Source organism: Vombatus ursinus, unplaced genomic scaffold (genome assembly GCF_900497805.2).
Source record: "Vombatus ursinus unplaced genomic scaffold, bare-nosed wombat genome assembly UNPS02014179.1, whole genome shotgun sequence".
Lineage (NCBI taxonomy): Eukaryota > Metazoa > Chordata > Mammalia > Diprotodontia > Vombatidae > Vombatus > Vombatus ursinus.
In genome coordinates, this window is record NW_020953957.1 from 2,105,689 (window position 1) to 2,127,639 (window position 21,951).

Consider the following 21,951-nt stretch of genomic DNA (forward strand, 5'->3'; position numbering starts at 1 on the left):
ACATACTGGCTGTGTGGCCCCAGGCAAGTCACTGAACCTCTCAGTGCCCTAGTTACTCTAAGATCATGAACTACAGAGCAAATGCCAACTGGCATCAATGGAGGGAGTTTCTTCACTAGCAGGTTTCCTAAAGTGATGAAATCAAACGTTGGGTCCAAAAGGAAAAGGAAAGAAGAGAAGAAGTCTTAGAGGTTTTACTTAATAAGAGCAAATAGTGTGACATGGCTACCAAGAAAGCTAATATATCTTAGGCTATGTTATTACAAAATCTCCAAAGCAGAAGTAATACTTTTGCTGCACTCGGTACTGATAGAACACACCTGCAACGTATGCAGCTTCAGCTGACACTTAGGAGGGATGACTGAAAATATGGAGCACAACCAGATGAAGATTACAAAGACAGTAAAGAATTTCTAAGAATTGTCCTAGGAGGAATGGTCAGAAAAGTTAACAAGTGTTAGTATGATAAAGGGAAGACCACAAAGAGGAAAGGGAATATAACAGGTGTCTTCAAACGCCTAAAAACTGCTTTGTGACACATCTACATAAATGAAGATAACTTTACACAGCAACAATTCTCAGAGATATATACATATACATACATACATACATACGTATATATATATGATAATGCTAATACTGATTAAAGTTAAAGCATATGCCTTCCTTTTCAAGAAATTACAAATTGCTGAAGTATAATAATACAGCATGTGTTATTAGTTTAAAAGATGGCAGAGAACAATTTCAACTGTTTTAAGAGACTGTACATAATGGGGGACTGAACTGTGAGTTGGAGATCTGTATGAAATGTTGAAACAATTTATCAATAAAAAAAGAAAAAATTGACACATGGAAGAGAGATTTGATTTTTTGGTGGTGGTGGTGGGGGTAACTTCACAAGGTAGATGATTTAGGATCAATGAGTGAAAGTTGCAGGCAAATTTCCACTGGAATTAGGATGAATTTTCTAAAACTTATACCTGTCCGAAAATTCAACAGGCTGCCTTGTGAGGTAGTAAAGTTCATCATCACTGGAAGCATTACAGCAGACTAGAAATCTAGCCGTCAAGAACTGGCCAATTCAACTTGTGACCACTGAAGCATACTCTCAAGGCACCATGTCTGATTCATCACTTACATTTCCTCCACTCATAAACAATAACTGGACCTACTTCTTGAAACTGTTCTTTTCTTGTGTCTGCATCTTTCTGGTAGTGCAGACAGGATTCCCATTCCAACACATGTATGTGGTACCTAAAATAATGCCTGTAATTGCCATAAGTGTGAGTGGCTACAATTCTATAAGCTTATTGAATTATAACTTTATATTCTAGTTTGTTTATGAAATAATAGCAAGAGCTTTTTTATTTTAGCTAATCCTTGACAAGTTTAAACAAATGAAGATGGGGGGGCAGGGGAGGATGGGACTGTTCTACCTGGCAGGGATGTTGTAAAAGAGATTTTTGCACTGGGTGAAAGGCCGAACTGAATGACCTCTGAGGTTCCTTCCAACTCTTCTAAGATTTTATGAAATCAAACTTAGGTCACTGTTTTATTTTGTAAGTTGTGGTGTGTCTTGATGATGATATTGTCAGCGACTCTGTGCAAGGTCTCTATGAAGTCTAAAAGAAATAAACAATTTCTGATAGGAACTGCTGAAGAACAGCTATCTAAAATACTACAGATGGTCTACGAGTTACATAAAAACTACAGTTCTAGATTTATTAGCCAGGAACTTTTTGGGAGGTGCCTTAAAAAACTTTAAAATTCTTCTGGATAAAACAGTAACCTCTAACTTTTTCTAAATTAGTAATATATTTACACTTGAACTGATAACTCACTAAATGCAAATTAACACTCTGCTTAGCACAGTGACTGGCACATAGTAGGTAGTACTTAACAAATGTTTATTGACTGCTTATTAATATAAATGAGAAAAGAGGATGGTGCTTATTAAGTTTTTAGTAACTATATCTCCCACATTGTCTAATGACAAATGCTGAAAATTTACTTTATTTTGTGCAACATAAGCTTCCCAGAAGTCTACTTCTCTATAAATAATGTATTCCACATTAAGGTGGCAGACTAAAGTATGTTTTAAAAAATACTTACTGAGCTGCCCCTTCCCTGAGAAGATTGTCATTGTTAAGTAGTAACCGGACATCTGGTGAGAAAATATTAAAAGAAATGAGAAAAGGACAAACATATTAATTTTTTTAAGCAACATCTAGGTTAGATCATTAGGCATTAAAAAACTAATATTTGTACGGATATGTCACCAGACAGTAACAAATGCAAATAAATTCTAAGGATAGGAACAGGCACAGTGACTGGATCTGTGATTTCATGCAGGTGAGCACTTTCCTTGTAACTTACAGCACTGAGGTTAAGTGACTTGCCAAGGGTTACACAGCCAGGATGGGTCACAGGTAGGACTTGAAGCAAGCCCTCAATCTACACTGCCATACTGTGTCTCAGACTCTGGGCCTACTACTTCTATAGAAGGTACTACGTAAATAAAAAACATCGAAGGCTTCTTTCAAAAAATTTTACATCGAATGACAATACCCTAGTTAGTATCATTTTACCTGAAAATTACAAATAAGCATTCTTGGTCCTTTATATCTTAGAAGATCTTAATACATTCATCTAGATGAAAATAAAAGAATCTTCTGAAAATACTAGACACTGGTCAATGGCAGTGATTTTGCTCAATGTTTCTCTATGTAGCGGTCAGTTGCCTTTTAAAATGGATGTGCCCAAATTCCTCTCACCTTCCTTTTGGCATGCTGGGGAAGGCATTTGTGGATAAGAGAGGGAGTCTGATTATAAACCCAGAGGCTACTGGTGTTCAAAGTTCCCAGGAGGTAGAAGCAAGCATCTGACGTGCCAATAAAAATGTGCACTCATGCCACAGGAAAGTTGCCAACCTCTGGTCTAATATTTTGGTCTCATTTGTCTTCATGACACTCCACTGAAGTAAACATAATTGTTAGCTAAACAGGGAACTAAAGTTTGTTTCATAAGATTAAGGGCTAAAATGAATTAAAGTAAAAGTTTAAATAGCACTTTTTAGTTGCAATGAAAGTGTTTAAATTAGTCATTTGAAAGTTATGCTTAGAAACAATGGAGAGAACTTGTGGAAAAATTTACTATCCTCCATCCCCAAATAATCAGCATATGCTGACCTGGATAGTAAATAGTTATTGACCCTAATTCTGTTTTTGTTTTTTTTTTTCCTTTTGCTTTTGTTTCACTAGGTTGAGTCACTCAATATTAACAGCTGACATGCTTACAGTTTTTTTTTTAAACCGGTTACAACATTTTGGCATTCCAATATCATTTCTATCTAGAATCTTGAAATAAAGCAGCTATACTAGATTGAGCACTGAAATTTAATCATGATCAAAATGTACAGAAAATTCTGGAACTTATAACACAGGACGGTTTGTTTTATTATTATATTTGGGTCTCAAGAAATGATCAGATAATAAATTAAGACACAGGCATACACTTTTGTATTTCTTAATTTATACTGTCTACAATTTGGATCCATATCTTGGGATCATATGTTTTTTGCTGGTCCTTGATAACTTTTGTTGTTAGCCTCAGTTCTGGTTCTCATTCAATCAGTATTTTGGAAATTGGGGTAGTGGGAAAGATGATATGGAACCCTGGTATATGGGTAATGGGTTATCAAATATTTTGGCTTGGAGGAGATTTAAAGTAATGACTTGTAATGATAAAGAGAAAAATATGTGGTCAAGTCATTACATTCTTGTTCTCTAATGAAGCCATCATTTAACAATTTAACCCTTTACTGATGTTTAACTACTCACCATTAAACACTTCATTAAATTCTCCTGGGGGAGCATGAGTGATGAACTTGGCAGCTATCCGTACCTACAGGAAAAGCAGAGAATTAATGATTAGTGATTAGTGGTAGCTAATGTAAATGGTCAATGTATTAATATACATCTGAGTTGATTATGAGGTACATGTCTTTGTCTAATTATTCTATCTTTAGGAGAAAAGAGAAATTTTCATCATAGAATAACATATTCAGGAAAATGGACTTCAATTCTTTTTTTCTCTTTAGCCTCTAGAATAAAACCTCACATACATCTGTATCTTTCTTACTATCTCTTAGGTCTTAACTTCAGAAAATGTCCAGAGGTTATTAGTTTCTAAATGAATCAGATAGGGTGAAAATCCTAGGGAATACAGTTCCTCCTACAGTTTGGAAACATTTACTTCATGAATGTACTTTTGCTACCCCCCCCCGGGGGGGGGTGGAGTGGTGGTGTTGAGGTGAGGGTAAGGGGTAGGCAGCGCTCTAGGGACAGGTGGAGTGAATTCTCTGCAAACAAGGTCAGTCGATAAACATTCACTAAGGGCCTACTATGTGCCAGGAACAGTGTTACACTCTGGGGATACAAATAGGAAAAAAGACAGTTCTTGCCCTCAAGGAGCTTCATATCTAAAGGGGGAAGACAATAATCAAAAGGAAACTGAACGGGAAAGGCGAAGGCAAAAGGAGAGGATGAAGGAGAGAAGATACCAGAGGCCAGGCCAGGTGAAGTCAGTCTCAAAATAGGGCAGGTAGATGAGAAATGAGGAGGCACCAATATTCTGTACTTTTAAAAAATGTTTTGTGTGTGTGTGTGTGTGAGAGAGTGAGAGAGAGAGAGAGAGAGAGAGAGAGAGAGAATACAATCTGGCAACATCTACAAATTATAGTAGTGATAATAATTATCAACTACGATATCTTTTAGAGGTTGCAGGAATCATTGTGACATGTCAGCAAAATACGGATTATTGGAGATTTTCTAACATTTGATATAATGTTATGAAAATTAATCATTTTCACATTTATATAAAGACATTTTTACATTTATATATAGGACAAATGATCAAAATCTAAGAGATGGAAGGGATCTCAAAGGTTATCCAACCTCCCCTTGAAGAACTCCAGTGATGTGGAACCCACTATTTTGTGGACAGTTCTATATGAACATTTTTCCTCATACTGAGCAGAAAATTTAAGTTTGCAACTCTTGCCCGTTATTGCTAGGTCTTCCCCTATGAAGACAAACAGAGCAAATGTAGAATCCTTCTTTTTCACAGGGTAGCTCTTCAATTACCTGAAGATAACGTATACCTCCTGAGTCTATTTTTTTCAAGCTTAACCTCCCTTGTTCCTTAACTGACCCACATATGGCGCGATCTTTAGTGTTCTCACTCTCCTGGTTAACATCCTTCTTAAAACATGGAATCCCAAGTATAATAGATGTGGTCTGATCAGGGCAGGGACTATCAAGAGACAGGGAAGGCCCTCCATGCTGGACCCCATGCTTCTTCTGGGTAAAAGAACATCTCTGAATAGGAAAAGAGCATTTTCTCAATCTAAGTATTTTCTGGCCTCAAAAACAACTGGAAATGGTGGTTGTTTCCACCAAATGGGTACTGCTTATAGAGTTAAAACTTTTCCTAATTAGAAAATACACTTTTGTTGGAGGTCAATGAAGAGTCTTAGGGAAAGGCATGTTGAACATCAGCAGAAGACTTGTAGAGCACAGGGGAACTCCACTAGATGTCTCTTGGTTTATAAAAGTTCAGTTCAATAAGCATTTATTCAGTTCTTACTAGGTACAATTAGAGATATTAAGAAGAAAACATTATCTGCCCTCAAAGAATTTATATTTTTTTGAGGGAAAGATGTATATAAATAAGTGGATATAAAATAATTTCAGAAGGGAGAGAGTACTAATAACTGAGGGGATCAAGGAAGGCTTATTACTAAAGGAGATAGCACCTAACTTGAGCCCTGAAGCGAAGGTAGGGATTTTAAGAAGAAACAAAGATCACAAGATCTTAGATCTAGATCTGAAAGTTAACTTAGAAGCTATTTAGTTCAACCTCCACATTTTACAAATGAGGAAACTGAGGCCTAAGAAATTTAAACGACTTGCTCAAGGTCATAGAAGCAGGAAGCATCAACGACAGAATATTAACCTAATTCCTCTGACTCCTGCAAAACCATGTTCTTTCCACTCTACTACACTGCCTTCTTATATTACATTTCCTGCAACAGCACAGGTAGGGATCACATGTCCAGTTCAAGGAACAGCTAGGAAGATAATTTGGCTGGAGCACAAATTGCAAAAAGGGGAATGATAGCACCACTGCCTATAGGAAAATCTTTCCCGGTCCGCTAAGCTGCTAGTACCTTTCCTTCTAAGGCTACCTTCCACCTACTCTGTGTGGTAGATGCTGTCTCTCTCACTAGAGTATAAGTTTCTTGAAGGCAAGTGCTGTTTGCTTCTTTTTATCTCCAGTGCTTAGAACAGTGCCTAGCATGTAGTAAGTGCTTAATAAATGCTTGTTAACTGATTAATAAATATGAAATAAGTCTGGAAAGATATACTGCAGTCAGATTGTAAAGGGCTTTAAATGCCTGACTGAGGAGTTTGTTTAATTCAGTAACCTATGTGACTCAACTTCTACCCTTTAATCAAAGAGGTGTGCATTCTCCACCAGTCTGCTCTTATCAGTGAGCTTTGGCTAGCACTGGGTGTCCTTCTTATGAGAATGGTCGCTATTGGCAGGAAGTTCGTTTTGCTTTCAGCTATTCTCTGCTCAGTATTATTTTTCCCCCTTTTCTTTTTAAAAAAATTCTGAACTAAATAAAATGGTCATTCCCATATACATAGAACAAAAAGAGGATTGTACATGATACTGAAGATCTCTTGTGTACAACATGCTTTTTTCTTAAGGTATTTAAGTTTCACGCATAGCATTCAAAACTGTGCAGCCTGTTTGCCTTTCTTTCATCAGCATTTAAAAAAAAAGGCACCTCAGTGACTTTTATTTTTTTCCTGCTTTTTTTCCTCTACTCTATCCCTATCTCTATCCCTTTTTACATTCCTACCCCACCCCCACTGGAAAGAAAAGAAAAACCAATCCTGTGCAACAAATACATACAATCAAGCAAAACAAATTCCCACATTGTACAAAAATGCATGTCTTATTCTGTACCTCAAATCTACTGACTCTTTGGTCAAAAAGGGGCTCGAATGCTTTACCACCAGTACTCTAGAAAGATAGTTGGTCACAGAATTCTTAATTCTTTCAAACTTGCTTTTCTTTATAATGTGACTGGTATAAATTCTTCTGGTTCTATTTATCTCACTCTGTATTGGTTCATATAAGTCTTCCTAGGCTTCTCTGAAACCATTCATTTAGTAATTTCTTATGGTAAAATAATATTTCATTATGTTCATACACTGTAATTTGTTCAGCCTATTCCCAAATGACATTCTTGTATTCTAGTTCTTTGATCTTTTTTCCCTCTTTAAGTCTTCCTGAAGGATCAGGAAGTTTGTTTTGCTTGTGGCTCTTCTCTCCTCAGGATTAAAGCATCTCAAAATCACCTCCTTCCCCTACCTTGCTAGGTCTACTGAGTTTGATGTATTTATATACCAAATTGTGTCTGTGTTCAACACTGTTAACTTCATCTGATGCTCACTCCCTTCCTCTCCTCCATGTTTAAGTATTTTTATTATTATACATTTTTTCTACAGTTGTTTATTTCTTTTACTCTCCCTTCTCTTTACTCTCTCAAAATTTCCAAAACAGAACAAATCTATTTCCAAGGCCTTTGTTTTTCTTATTAACTCCCTTCAATACCTTTCGAAGACACTATGGTTCTGTTCTGTCTTAACCCATTTATTAGGATGTTTTGTTGTTTCAGTCAGGTCCAACTCTCCATGACCCCATCTTGGGATTTTCTTGGCAAAGATAATGGAGTGGTTTGCCATTTCCTTCTCCATCTTATTTTACAGATGAGGAAACTGAGGCAAATGACGTTAAGTGACTTGCCCAGACTTGCCACATAGCAAGTGTCCTCCAGATTCCAGGGCTGGAGCTCTAGTCCTACATTATCAATCTCTCAATTGCTCAGATGTAATTACAATTCTGCTGTTCTCTGGACTCTTGATTACTAATTTCCTACTCAACTTTGGTCTTTTCATCAGAAATGCTTGTAAAATCTTCTAGGCGCTTAAAAGTCTATTTTTTTCCCTCTTGTAGAACTATACTAATATCTCTGTAGGGTGAATCATTCTTTGTTGTTAAATCTAGCTAGCTCTTGTCCTCAAACCACTGTATTCCAGATACAAAGCAAACCGCCAGGTCTTGTGTGATCCTGACTGCATTTTCTTGGTACTTGAACTCCTTTCTGCAGCATGTTTTCTTTGATGTGAGAAATCTGGGTATTGGCTATGATATCCCTGGAACTATCAGGAGGTACTTCATGGATTCTAACTTTGCCTTCTGATTCAAATACACTTGAGCAGTGTTCATTTATGATTTCCTGAAATATAGTGTCCAGAATTTTATTTTTTTTAACTACACATCTTAAGAAAGAAACTCAAGCTACCAATAGCCATTTGGAAAAAAATGCTCCAAATCACTAATAAATAATAATAATAATGATAATATAATAGAATGCAAATTAAAGCAACTCTAAGGTTCCATGTCACACCCATAAGATTGGGAAAGTTGACTGAAAACTCCAATTCATTCTCTTTTTCGAGCAATGGATCCCAAAGTGTCACTGAATATGATGGCATATTTATACAGTTATAAGCATAGGGGAGCTATATTAGGAATGGGAAGTGAGAGGGGTTTTAGTGAAATCAGGAGTGGGGAGAGCAGAAGCTTCAAAGATACATGCAACATTCAAACTAGGCCATTGAGTCTTGAGATCCTGAGGAAAAGGGGGTTTTGGTATGAGATTATACAATGCAGCAGCCCAAATAAAATAACATATGCATGACCACCTTCATGGGGAGTAGATGAGGGAGAGAGACAGATTCCTATGCCTTGAGCCAGATGGACAGCCCAAGGAAGAGATAATTAGTGGCCCTGGGTGCCTTACAAAACCATTTCTGTAAGTTTTGGAAGTTTATATCTAACAATAGATTTCTTCTTCCTTCATCATAAAACAAGTCAACCAGGCTCTTCTTGTGTCTAACACAAGAAATATTTTAGTGTATTAAGGTAGTCCATGGATAGCATATAAAACACAAAGCAATTCAATAAATGGAGAAGCAGGTAAATGAAATGTTCAGATATAAACAACACCACTAAGTTTCAGAGCAACAATGACAGCAGCAGCAATAAAATTCAAACTTATGCCGTACATTTCCAATAACGACCCTGTGAAATAAGTATTGCAAGTATTATCTCCATTTTATAGATGAAACTGAATCTCAGAGCAGATAAGTGACTTGTCCAAGGTCACACAACTAATAAATGTTGGAGCCAGGACTGAATTCAAGAAACATTTAAGTGTCTATGACAGACAATATGTTCAAACCCAGGTTTTTCCTGACTTCAAGACCATTGCTTTTTATGCCATATCACACTGCCTCAAAAAGTAAAGCATAATAAAAGTGGCTAAATCATCTAGGACTGTGTTCTTACTGGGGAGGCAAAGTATTTGGTTTCAACAGTAATCAGAAAGGATGGCTCTGAACCTGCACTTAATTCATTATTGCCCCCTAGAGTCCTATATTTGCCACATTAGCCCTTCCTTAGGCAAAGTTGGAACACCATGACCTATGATGAAGTGGGAGCCCACCCCAGCTAACTGAGCTAGATCTTACTCCATTCTCCTCAGGATTACTACTAGCACAATATTGGCTATGCTGAACATGAGCAGAATTACACAGCTGTTTCTCTGTAAAAACATATTTTAAGTTCAAACAGTGAATTTACAAATAAAATTCTAGATTTCAGTCCTTTCATAAAGCAGGAATTCAATCATTTAGCATATCCTGGAATCTATCAAACTATTTGCACAGTTTTTCACTCTGCCCCTCCTGATATCTACTGAATCCTAAACATTATCTTAAAAATATGAACTGATATAGACTTTGAATTATCTTCAATATAAAAATCTATTAAGATAAATTGAGCTAAAGCATCATTACTAGAAGACAGGATGGAGAAGTAAAAGAATAAAAAAATTGGTAAAATATTTCAAAATGGTAAAAATAAATAAATAAATAAAAACACCAGTCAAAGAAAAGTCTTCATTTTGGCATTTACTAGCTATATGATCCTGAGAAAGTCACAATCTCCCCAAAACCTCAGTTTCCTTATCTAGGGATAAGGATGTACTTATACTACCAACCTCACAGTATTGGTTAAGAGGACAATGTTTTGTAAACCTCAAAGCCTTATATAAATCTGAATTGTATTAAGAATGATGATGATTTATATGGAAACAGAACCCTATTATTCTGTTATACTTTTAAAAAGCTTGCAAAGTCTGTGGCTAGATTGGTATTGCTAACCTAAAGATATGAAGAGAAATCTTGCTTCCTTCTAGGAAGAAAAGTAAAAGACTTATACTACTTGCTTATGTAATTTTTGACATTATCAGTTAATATTTTACCTCTCTCTGAATACTCTGGAGAAGGCTGTTGGGTTTGCCTTTGAAAGTATTGATAAATAATTCCATAGATTCATCATTGTCCCAAACATCTATGCTCTCACTTCTTTATCTACATACCTCTTACTGTTTGATTCTGTGCCTTCTATCTTTTCATTCTGTTTCCACAAGATTATAAGAAGTTTTGCTTTGGACCATATATGGAGAGATTTTTGCTATACTGACAAGACTTGGGATTGAGGTGGGTCTCTCATGTAGCCATATGTAATCAATAAAAGGAATGTGTTTTGGCCATTCAGTTAACAGCTAGCTATTGGTGGATTAATACACTTAAAAGGAGCATCATGCTGATAATAACCAGATTTACCTAGTATTTAGAAGCTAGGATAAAAGGCGTGACTTTCATTCTTACAAAGCAGCAGCCTGGTGTGGGGGTGGGAAGGGGCAATTTTGCAGCTAAGAAGAACTGGGCCCAAGTCTTGCTTCTCTGCCTGACTCTGTCTCTCTTGCATGTACACCATGTGACCTACTAAAGTACAACCATGGAATAGTTTCTAAACTAGGAATTATCCAAACTGATGAAACTGCATGTCACATAAAGCAAGAAAGGCAGTAGAGGGTTCAACTAGTTTAAACAAAGTTTTGCAAGATACCCAACCAGGCAAAGTCATCTCAAGAGATGGGCATTCAAGGACGAAAATGTACTAAGCACTGGGGATACAAAGACAGTCCCTGTTGTGGGGGGGGGAAGGAGAGACATATAAACAAGATATATATCTATATGTAGATATATTTATATGACATTCGTAAATAATCAACAGAAGAATGATACTAGATTTAAGAGGGATCGGGAAAAGCTTCCCGGAGAAGGTTCCCAACTTTTAGCTGAGACTTGAAGCCAGGAGGCGCAGATGAGGAAGAAGATCATTCTAAGCATAGGGGCCAGCCAGCGAAAATGGCTAGGGTCAGGAGATGGAGTATCCTTTTTTGAGGAATAACATGGAAGACAGTGTCACTGGACTGAAGATGGTGAACTGTAAGATGTAAGAGACTAGAAAGGTAGGTAGGAGCAAGGGCTTTGAACACCAGAAAGTTTTATTTGACTGTGGAGGTGACCGGGAGCCAATAACATTTATTGAGTGGAGGGAACATGGTCAGATTTGTGGGACTTGAATCCACATTTTCTTAGCTCTGAGGCCAAATCTCAATCTACCCCCTATCCTGGTCCTCCCCCTACATGACAAACACTGCAGATAGGTAACCAGTTCCATAACTAAATGGGTGAAAGTGATAGACTACAGGTGTAATGCATTTGAGAAACTGCTCAGCAGCTGCTACTCACTATTACAAAAGCCAATCTTTTTTAACACCAACATTTTCCTGATAATGCTGTGAATCACAGAACACATGATCTTAATGTAAAAATGTATGGTAATGTGCTGCAGCTTATTTACATTTCTAATGATAATGTGTAAAAGATGCCATTAAGAATAAGAATAACCGTAAAAGCAAGTAGGCTTGTCATAAAATGAGAGTGAGAGAAAACATGGAATGCCCAAGTATCCCACTGCTGTCCAGACAGTATTAAAGGAATCAAAAGGCCTCTACAAATTAGGTGGATACACTATGGGGGATTTACGAAAAAAATTAGAGAATAATTGGCAAATAAAAAGGCATGGAGGTATAATAGTCTATACCAGAGGATGATGTAGCCACATAGATAAGATCACATATCAAAATACAACTCAAAACATACTGTAACCCAGCACAAACCAAACAAAACCTGAATACTTTCTAAACCTACTAAATTAGAACAAGATATTCTCAGAACCAAAATGAATTCATTCCATTCAAATCCCTGCCTTAGCTGATGTGATAAGCTATACTCTGGTAACTGTTTAACAGCTAACATTTATGATTAACATGTTGTTAGGGTTACCAAATACTATTTTCATATGCTAAACAACTTTTAATAAACATACCCTGCTCTTTATTAAGCATATTAGGGACAACAGGCAACTTTCTCATTTGCTTTTTAATAGCTGATATGTCGATTGTTACATACATTACAACAACAGGCAAAATTTGTACCTGAATATTCCTACCAGGTCACAGAATTTCAGTTAGGAGCCTCAGTAGTCACCTTAGTCTAATCCACAGCTGTAAAAGAACTGCCATTATAATATACCCTGACTGGGGGCTTTCTCCTATGTTTCATCAAAACTTTCATAAGTTGTATCTTATTTCCTTAAGACTCTGTTGAGTGAATTGCCAGTTAATCTGATAAATCAACCCACCTTCTCAAATAACATTTTCATTTTAATAGGGACTTTTAAAGTCTTAACATAAAGAAGTAAATACTATGGATACTGCAGGCACCGTAGCAGGGACAGTGGGGAAATACTTTTGGATGGGTTGGTCATTCATTCTCTTCAAATTATCAATCAATGATCACTCATTAAATATCTACCATGTGCCAGGCACTATGCTAGATCCTGGGGATACAAATACACAAAATAAAAATTCTCTATTAACAAGAAGCTTGGGGCAGCTAGGTGGTGCAGTAGATAGAGACTGGCCCTGAAGTCAGGAGGACCTGAGTTCAAATCCGACCTCTGACCAAACACTTGACACTCACTAGCTGTGTGACCCTGGGCAAGTCAACCCCAACTGCCTAAAAAAAAAAAAAAAAAAAAAAAAAAAAAAAGGAAAAAAGAAACATTAAAAATGAGTATCAGTCAGAAACAAACCAATGGAGATGCGAGCAGGATGAAATATATAAATAAGGAATCAAAAAGAACAGGCATAAAGGAAGGCATCAAATAAGTGTGTGATTGAAAAAAATGGGCTAATGATGTGGTAAAAGCAAAAGATGAGCAATGGATAGTCCGTGTGTGCCACTGCTATCCTCCTAATATCAGAATAAATTGAGAAATGCACTTCAATGCAGAAGGAGGACTTCCTGTGGCAATACCTCCTGTAGCATTATGTCAGACCATGGACAAGGATTGCACAGGATAGGCTGGCATGGACATGTCGTGAACTGAATTCCTGAAGGGACTGTCCACAATGATAAGATCACATACCTGAGAAGTATTGACGCTGCATATGTTACCAGTTTTCAGACAAATATCTCTTTATAGCCTTTCACAGTTAAACGTGTAGAAAAAGCTATGGACTTTTGTTGTCTCCACTTCTCTCATTTCTCACCATCTTGCAGTCTGGTTTCTGACTTCCCTTAAGTCAAACTGCCCTGTCCAAACTTATTAGAGACCTCCTATTTGCCACATCTGATGGTTTTTTCTCAGTCCTTATCCTGCTCGACCTCTCTGAAGTATTTTACATGTTAACTACCCTGTCTTCTTGCATACTACTCTCTTGGTTCCTTTGCTAACCACTTCTTTTCTGTCTCTTGTACTTTCTCACTGTGGGTTTTCAAGTCAAACCTTTATTCTCAGTTCTCTTCTCTTTATATTTTATCTCAGTGACCTCATCAGTTCCCATAGGTTCAATTATCATCTCTATGCAGATGTCTCACAGACAGGTATATTCATCCATATTCTCTCTCTCCAGTCCCACATCATCAATTGCCTAATGGATACTTTGAACTGAAACATCTCAACCGAAACTCAACATGTTCAAAACAGAACTTATTTTCTTTTCTCTTAAACCCACCCCTTCTGAACATCATCAACATCAGTAACCACTTATACAGCACCTACTATGTGTCAGGCACTGTGCTAAGTGTAATATAAGTACCTCATTTGATTTTCACAATTCTGGGAGGTAGGTACTATTATTATTATCATTATTATTTTATGGTTGAGGAAACTGAGGCAGGCAGAAGTGGAGTGACTTGCCCAGGGTCACACAGTTAGTGTGAAGTCATATTTGAACTCAGGTCTTCCAACCTCCAAGTCTAGCACTCTATCCACTGAACCACCTAGAAACCTGATTTTTATTATCATTATTCCATTCTCTCCACTTATATGACAATAACTCTAGTTAAGATGATTCTCACTTCTTGCCAGGACTATGGAAATAAGAGCCTCAATTGCCTTCAACAAATTGTAAAGCTCCTTTAATGATACCAAACTTCTTCCTGAAACAAAGGCCCACCTTTATAATACCCATACCCTGTTAGTGGTGGGGTATGGCTGTGTATCATGGAACATTACAGTTGCAAAGAATTAAAAATAAATATTTATCCAGAAGGCAATGGAGAGACATACAGTTGGTGTAAGGCTGTGACATACAACTAATAAGGAACAATGAAGAACTGGAGTAAAGGATATTATTAAAAAAAAAGTCTGGTCACCTGACAAAATCAAGGGGAAATCAATGGATAATTCCTCTAGTCCAGTGATATCCTTGGATGTCACAAGAAAGATAGGTATAGCTCCAGCACACTAGGACATGGACATGAGTTTTGAGAGCTGAACTGGCATGGATAAGCTGTGACCTTACCTTGTTGGAAGGAACTTCCACATTGATGTGATCAGAAACCCATGAGTGATATTATTATATCCAAGAACATTTTTTTCAGTCACATTACTTTTCTGATCTTCCTGAAGATTCAATGGGAATACAGAAAACTCAAAATTTCACTTTACAATAAATTTTTCTGGCATTCCTCTTTTATATGTCGAAGGTGAGAAAACCACTTGGGATATACAGCGATTTACTTTCACCTGACAGCATCAAAACGAATGCTTTGAAAGAGGTTTTAAGGCAGTTTTTATTATCTAAATTTCAAAGCAACACATTGAACATTAACATCTATCTTGGAAGCTGTACAAAAATACTTAGAACAACAGAACAGAGAAGAATTAGCTAAAGCAGTCAGAGGCATTTATTTTTTGGCTAGTCAGTCATTATTTTCAAACTTAAAGTTGTCTTCTTTATGTCACACATTCATATCAAGAAATAAATTCCAAAATAGTGGAAACAGGCAATTTAGTATACATAGTCTATAAATTTACCTATTTCAAGCGTTCTAATTATAGTGTTTTCTCATTTCACCCTATTATACAGAATATTTGGAACTAAGCAACTGTGTTCATTCTTACACCAGTGAAACCAGAAGTGATACCTTACTTTTTTTTTTAATTGATTAAAAAAAATTACTATCAATGACTGGACTCATCCTTTGTAACAAAGATGTCTAGTCAACTAAAATAAAACCAACATACAGGCTGTGTCTGCACCTAGAGTCCAGCATCTCTCTGCAAGAGAAGGTATGTTTTGTCTTTAGTTCTAAGAAGTCAATGATGACATTCTTGTTTTCATTTACTTTACTGTAGTCATGTGAATTGTTCTCATTCAACTTACTTTGTTCTTCACCCATTCATACACATCTTGCCAAGTTTTTCTGAATTTTCATGTTCCTAATTTCTTACACTGTCGTAATTCTTTTCAAATGCTATGATCTATGCCACTAGTCAAGGGACATCTATTTTGCCCCCAGTTCTCTACTCCCAGAAAAAATGCTGCTATATATATATATTTTTGTACATACAGGACCTTTCCCTTTGTCTTTGGCCTCATTTGGGTGTAAGTTCAGTGGTAGTATGGCTGGATCAAAGAGCATGTAGATAGAGTTTAGTGATTTTTCTAGCATAGTTCCATAGTATGTTTTCCAAAATGGAGAGCAATTTATAGCACCAATATCAGTGCAATACTTCTAACGTTTATCATTTTTGTCTTGTCAAATTGTGAATATGACAGTTGTGAAACTTCAGAGTTCTTTAAATTTCACTTACTGATAGTGATTTGGAGTATTCTTTCATACAGCCGATAGTTTGCATTTCTTCATTTGAAAAAATGCTTATTCATATATTTTGACAATTTATGTATTGAAGAATCTTCCTGTCTTAGGACTACGACTAGAAGCATTTTTGCAAATTTCTGCACTTTCAGCTTCCTGGTTTATTTGAAAAGATCATGACCATTTCAGGTAAAAATGCAGAACTTGAAAGAGCCCACTTCCTCTTTGTTAAAAGCATAAAAACTTGAGCAGTTACAGCTGAGAGACTTACTGGTTTCATTAGGTTTGTTTTTTTTTTCCCCCTGGATAAATGCATACAGGGTAAAGAGAAGCCCCTATCAAGCAATAAATCTCAAGTTCCAACTCTTTTGGAAAATATTATTTTAGAGCTTATTTCAGAAAAATCAAATTATGAAAATCTAAAAGTAATAAAAATATACTCAGTATTATCATGTTATTATGAAAAACAATCCTTGGTTTTGATAAATTGTGTTTTTTCCTTTTTCTTTTTTAATCTTTGATACAAGGGAAGGTTGGCTGGTGGGGGAAGCAGAGAGGGAAATCTCTAAAAATAAATGTGATGTCAAAATAAAATAACAAAATATATCCTTACATTTCTGGGTTTTTTTTTTTTGTTTTTCGGTGAGGCAATTAAGATTAAGTGATTTGCCTAGAGTCACACAGCTAGTAAGTGTCAAGTGTCTAAGGCTACATTTGAACTCAGTTCCTCCTGACTCCAAGGCCAGAGCTCTATCCACTGCGTCACCTAGCTGCCCCTAAAATATGTCCTCTACTCTCAAAAAAAAAAAAAGCCCCCAAATCTTCCCCTCTTAAACTTTCTCTGTTTATAATCTACACCAAACCAAATGTAGGTAAGGTCATAATTCAAAAGAGGAAAACACATCTGAAAATTCAGAAAAACTGGAAAACAAATCAAGGGCTCGAAATGTTTAGCATTTTTTTTTTAAACCAGTTTTAATGTCACAATTGTGAATATGACAGAAGACTGAAGTCTAATTAAAAGAATATTTTTATCAAATTTAAGACATTCATAACCATAAACACACTAATCAATAATATTTTCTTAATTTCTATTTCACTGCACTCAGAATATAGTTAAAAATGGAAAGAAAATGTTAAAATGAGTATGACTGATTACAGTGAGGCCACAAATACACTGAGCTATGTCAAGACCTTGTTGACTCTTCTGTGGAAAGAATTATGTATATTCTAATTGAACAAAACTTAAAGAATTTTTAGATTTACACAATAAGCCTACACATAGTAGCACTTAATAAATGCTTGTTGGGTAAGACAGGTATAACCCTCACTTAACAGATGAGGAAACTAAGAGGCTCAGATATTTGTTGAAGATCACACAGCTATAAATAGCTGTGGATAGCATTTGTGTAGTACTTTAAAGTTTGCAAAGCACTTTACAAATATTATCTCATTTTATCCTCACAACAACCCCAGGAGGGAAATGCTACTATTATCTCCATTTAACAGAGGGGGAAACTAAGGAAGAAAGAGGTAAGGGGATTACCCAGGCTCACACAACTATTATGTGTCTGAGGCTGGATTTGAACTCAGGTTTTCCTGACTCTTGGTCCAATGCTCTACCCAATGGGCCATGTAACTACCGACAGCTAGTAAGTTTGAGATTTGGACTTGGGTCTTTTGACTCCAAGACTGGTTCTTTCTGATACATCGTGCTACACTACAGGGAAGTGTTCTTTATAACAAAATTATTTTATATCCCAAAAAAGAATGCTTTGTTTTATCTGGTTTTAAAGTATGCCCTGAAATATTTCCTCTGGTCAATGAAATGAGTTTAGTGGAAATAGTCTCAAATCAAATCCCAGCTCTAAGAACAGGCAGCTCTGGGTCACTCAATCTTTCTGAGCTTCAGTTCTCTGCGTAAAATTGAAAGTGAGAGTCAACAAGCATTTAGTGAATGACTACTATGTGACAAGCAAGCCCTGTGTTAGGCATTGGTGAGAAAGACAAATATCTATCAGAGTCTCTGCCCTTCAGAAGCTGATGTTAAAATACGTGTTCAATGCCTGTCACCTACCTCCACCAAAAGGGCTGGTGTGGGGAAAATAACTAGTTATTATTAACAGCCATTTAATATAATTAAATACTTGATGGTGTTACCATATACACAGTATGTTGTGAGAAGAGGCTCTGGAGTCTTTACAGCTCAACCTGCAAATATTTATTGAGAATCTCTATGAAAGGCAATCGTTATTTCTCTGGTGCAATAGTTATTTCTCTGCAAATGAGTAAAAATTACTTTTTAAATCCTTCATATCTTACCATCACAAAAATTCCAACTTACATAAAAGAGGGGAAAAAAACTCTTATCTCCCAGTCACACAATAAACTGAAATATCTTCAAAAAGATCTTGAAAATTGAGTTAGAAAGGTGTGAAAGCCAAATGATTGCTAGTAATGTGTTAATTTAAAAAAACCAAGATCAAAATCATACTGATTTGTTAGAATGGAACCTTAGTAGTCATTTCTCAATTATCCACACTAATGGGGGGGGGGGTATATAGTATAATTAATCCAGAAGCTATTTCTACTTGTTTTAGAGTTTACCATGAAGTTTGGGGGTGTGTGTGTGTGTGTGTGTGTGTGTGTGTGTGTGTGTGTGTGTGTGAGAGATCATTTCAAGTGACCATAATTACATTTTGCTTAGTCTGGCATTATTACATTGACAATAGGGGTGTGCTTGGTGATGAGAAGAAACAGTTCTGGTATTGAAATCTGTTGTGGAATTTGCAATTAATACAAAGTTATGAGCACTTGTTAACACAAAGAATGGCAAACTCAAAATCCAAAAAGATCCTGACAGGTTAAAATACAGGGCCAAACCTAACAACATTAGGGATAAATACAAAATTCTGCATCTGAATTCAATAAATCAACTTTACAAGTATAAGATGAAGGAGGCATTAATAGACGCCAGTTCCTGTGAAAAAAGATCTGAAAGTTTTATAAGACTTCAAACTCATTAAGAAATGAATGATATGGCAGACAAATAAGCTAATAGAATTTAAACAGCTTTAAGAAGCAGCTGTTTAGGACTAGGGAGGTGACAGGTCGGATCATTTTCTGGCTTGGTCGGACACATACATACACATATTTAAGGCTTGCAAGGCCTTTTACAAACATCTCCTGTGACCCTACAACAATCTTGTGAGATAAGTTCTATGGATTTATTATCATCATTGTACATATGGTATCTTATAACAGGTTGATATTAGGTGAATATTTCTTTAGTTTAGAGAAAACTATGGGGAGAAATAAAGAGGGGATATGGTTGTTGTCTTCAAGCATTTGAAGGGTATCACCTAGAAGAGAAATGGCACTTGTTCTGTTTGGCCCCAGTAGGCAGAAAAGCAATTTGGGGAAATTAAAAAAAGTAAATCTAGTCTCCATATAGCGAAAAATTTCCTAATAATTAAAGCTATCTTACAGTTAAATGGGTCGGGAGATTCCTTATCACCACAGGTGTGGCAGGATGACCATTTATTGGTGCACTGCAGAAGAGATTCTGCTCAGGTATGAATTGGATTAACTGGCCTCTGAAGATACTTCCAACTCTGGAGATTATGATATTTTATCAACTAAAATTTCACGAATAGCAATTCATTTAAACATTTGTCAACTTATTTATTTAATAATCCTATATAACATGATTTCTCTGGTTTATGTCCTTATAAATCATTCTCTATTAAAAATAAATAACAGATGGTATACTATATGTATAGTATATTCAAAGACATTTTAATTTGCTCTTATCAAATGAATTTCCCTAAATTATCAGTTTTAGGTTCTCAATCCAGTTTTAATTAAAAGGATATACTGATTATATCCATTGTTTAGCACTCTCTAGTGCATAGTAGCTGACTAATGAATGCTTGCTGAATGAGACTTACCCAACATGACAGGGAAGCAGCAAAATGCTAAAAGAGTATGTTTTGTGTACAACAGAATCCGTGAATGTCCAAATCCTTTTGCTGCACAGAAATTTTGCTGTAATTCTTACTTCATAAAATTAAGTTGGTCATTGTTTGGGGCCTGGAAAAAATTTTATTAATGACTTGCATTTTAAGTTATCAGCATTAATAAGAACCAAATAAGAGAAATCTTAGTGCTTAAAGAGCAGTTTAAAGATTTAAGTCTTTAGCATTAATTCAACTTCTATTGAAAAGCATGTGTGAGTCTATCCACGGAACCAGACCTAAGAAAACAGGTCCTACTTTTCAATCTTTCACATTTTTGATACCTACCAATATTTAATGAACCCCCACAGCATGTGTGAGGACTACAGCAGAAACTACCTAAAGCTGCAGACCAAAAAAAATCACAAACAACCAGGAATTGAGAAAGATCTCATCTCACCCACCCAGTAACATGGCCTCGCTTTTACCTAAATTTCTTAATAAGTGAAACACTAAGTTAATTTCAACAGCTGGATCAAAGGTGAGAGAAAACGGGGACAGAGCACCAAAGAGATGAAAAGCAACAGAGAGAGAAACCACGATTCCGTTCGTCTGTGTACACTTTTTACTGGCTCCTCAAACTTACTAGATGTTAACGAGAAGGGCAAAAAGACCTAAATTATCCGCTCTCCAGCTTTTAAAGAAAGGATGCTCAAGAGCTACATCCCAAGGTTCCGAAGCCCGGCTCCCGCGGAAGGTGAGCCTGGCCAGGGCTCCCTGAGGGCAGGCACCCCCAGCCTCGCCCAGTCGAGGAGTCCCGACAGTCTCAGTCCTTCCTGAGAAAGGAGGGGCGGAAAAGAGAAGAAAAATAAATAAATAAAAGGAGGCCACCCGGACCAGGAAGTGACTCGCCCAGCAAAAGCCCCTGTCACGGCTAGAACTTGGGGAGTGGGATGGGGTGAAGGAGAGGACAGAAAACAGGAAGGGGGAGAGGTGTCATATCATGACTTGTCGCGATTTCCTCCCTCCCCCCTATTTTAAACAGCTCACGAACAGTATTTAGCAGGGGAGACTCCCGGCCTTCTGGGGGCTGCGGGTGCGTGACCGCCGGGAGGGGCAGCGGCCCGGGCCCGGCCGGGAAGAAGCGAGCGGAGGAATGGGGAACTGCGGCCCCCAAGAGGCGGCGGGGAGCCCCCGGGGGAGAAGACAGACAAGGTGCGCGCCCCGAGTGCCGCGCGCCGCCTCCTGCCCTGCCCCGCTCAGACCTTTCTCTCTGGGGGCTCCATCAAAGCCCCGATCCAGCCGGGTCGAACCCTCACCCTATCGAGTCTCCAATGGGGGGGTGGGGGGAGGCGAGGGGCGGTCCGGTCCCTACCTTCTCCTCATCCGACACCCGATCCTCGAAGTCGGCCATCTTGGGCTGCTCTGGCCCAGCCCGGCGGCTCGCGCGAAGCAAGCCGGGAAGGAAGCGGGATGACTGAACCCGACGTAGGGGGTGGGGAGCCTTCCGGAAACTGGGTCCGCAGCTGCGCCATGTTCCTTAAGGGCACTAAGCGGAAGAGCCCCGGGAGGCCATATTTGTTTCGGACGGTTCCCAAGCCATTCATTTTCTCCTTCTCGCACTAACTAGCACTGACGGGCCCAGAAGCCACAAATCTTGGGTCAGCCGGCTGGCAGTGACTCGTCCCCATGTGCGGGGCTCATGATAACCACTCCCCTTACCCCCAGTCCACAGCACAGCTTACTCCGTGGCTCCTTAGGGAACT

General features: G+C 37.5%; 1 protein-coding gene across 1 annotated transcript in view; it reads right to left on the bottom strand.

The window, feature by feature from the left end:
- CAPZA1 (capping actin protein of muscle Z-line subunit alpha 1) overlaps nucleotides 1-21,712 on the bottom strand; it is a 42,594-nt gene extending 20,882 nt beyond the window's left edge. The window contains exons 1-3 of the mRNA XM_027860394.1: nucleotides 21,561-21,712; nucleotides 3,840-3,903; nucleotides 2,113-2,164 (exon numbers count right to left, since the gene is read on the bottom strand). Of these exons, the coding sequence (XP_027716195.1) occupies nucleotides 2,113-2,164; nucleotides 3,840-3,903; nucleotides 21,561-21,599 (155 nt within the window). The 5' untranslated portion in view covers nucleotides 21,600-21,712. The remainder of the gene's footprint in view (nucleotides 1-2,112; nucleotides 2,165-3,839; nucleotides 3,904-21,560) is intronic.
- Nucleotides 21,713-21,951: the final 239 nt, after the last annotated feature.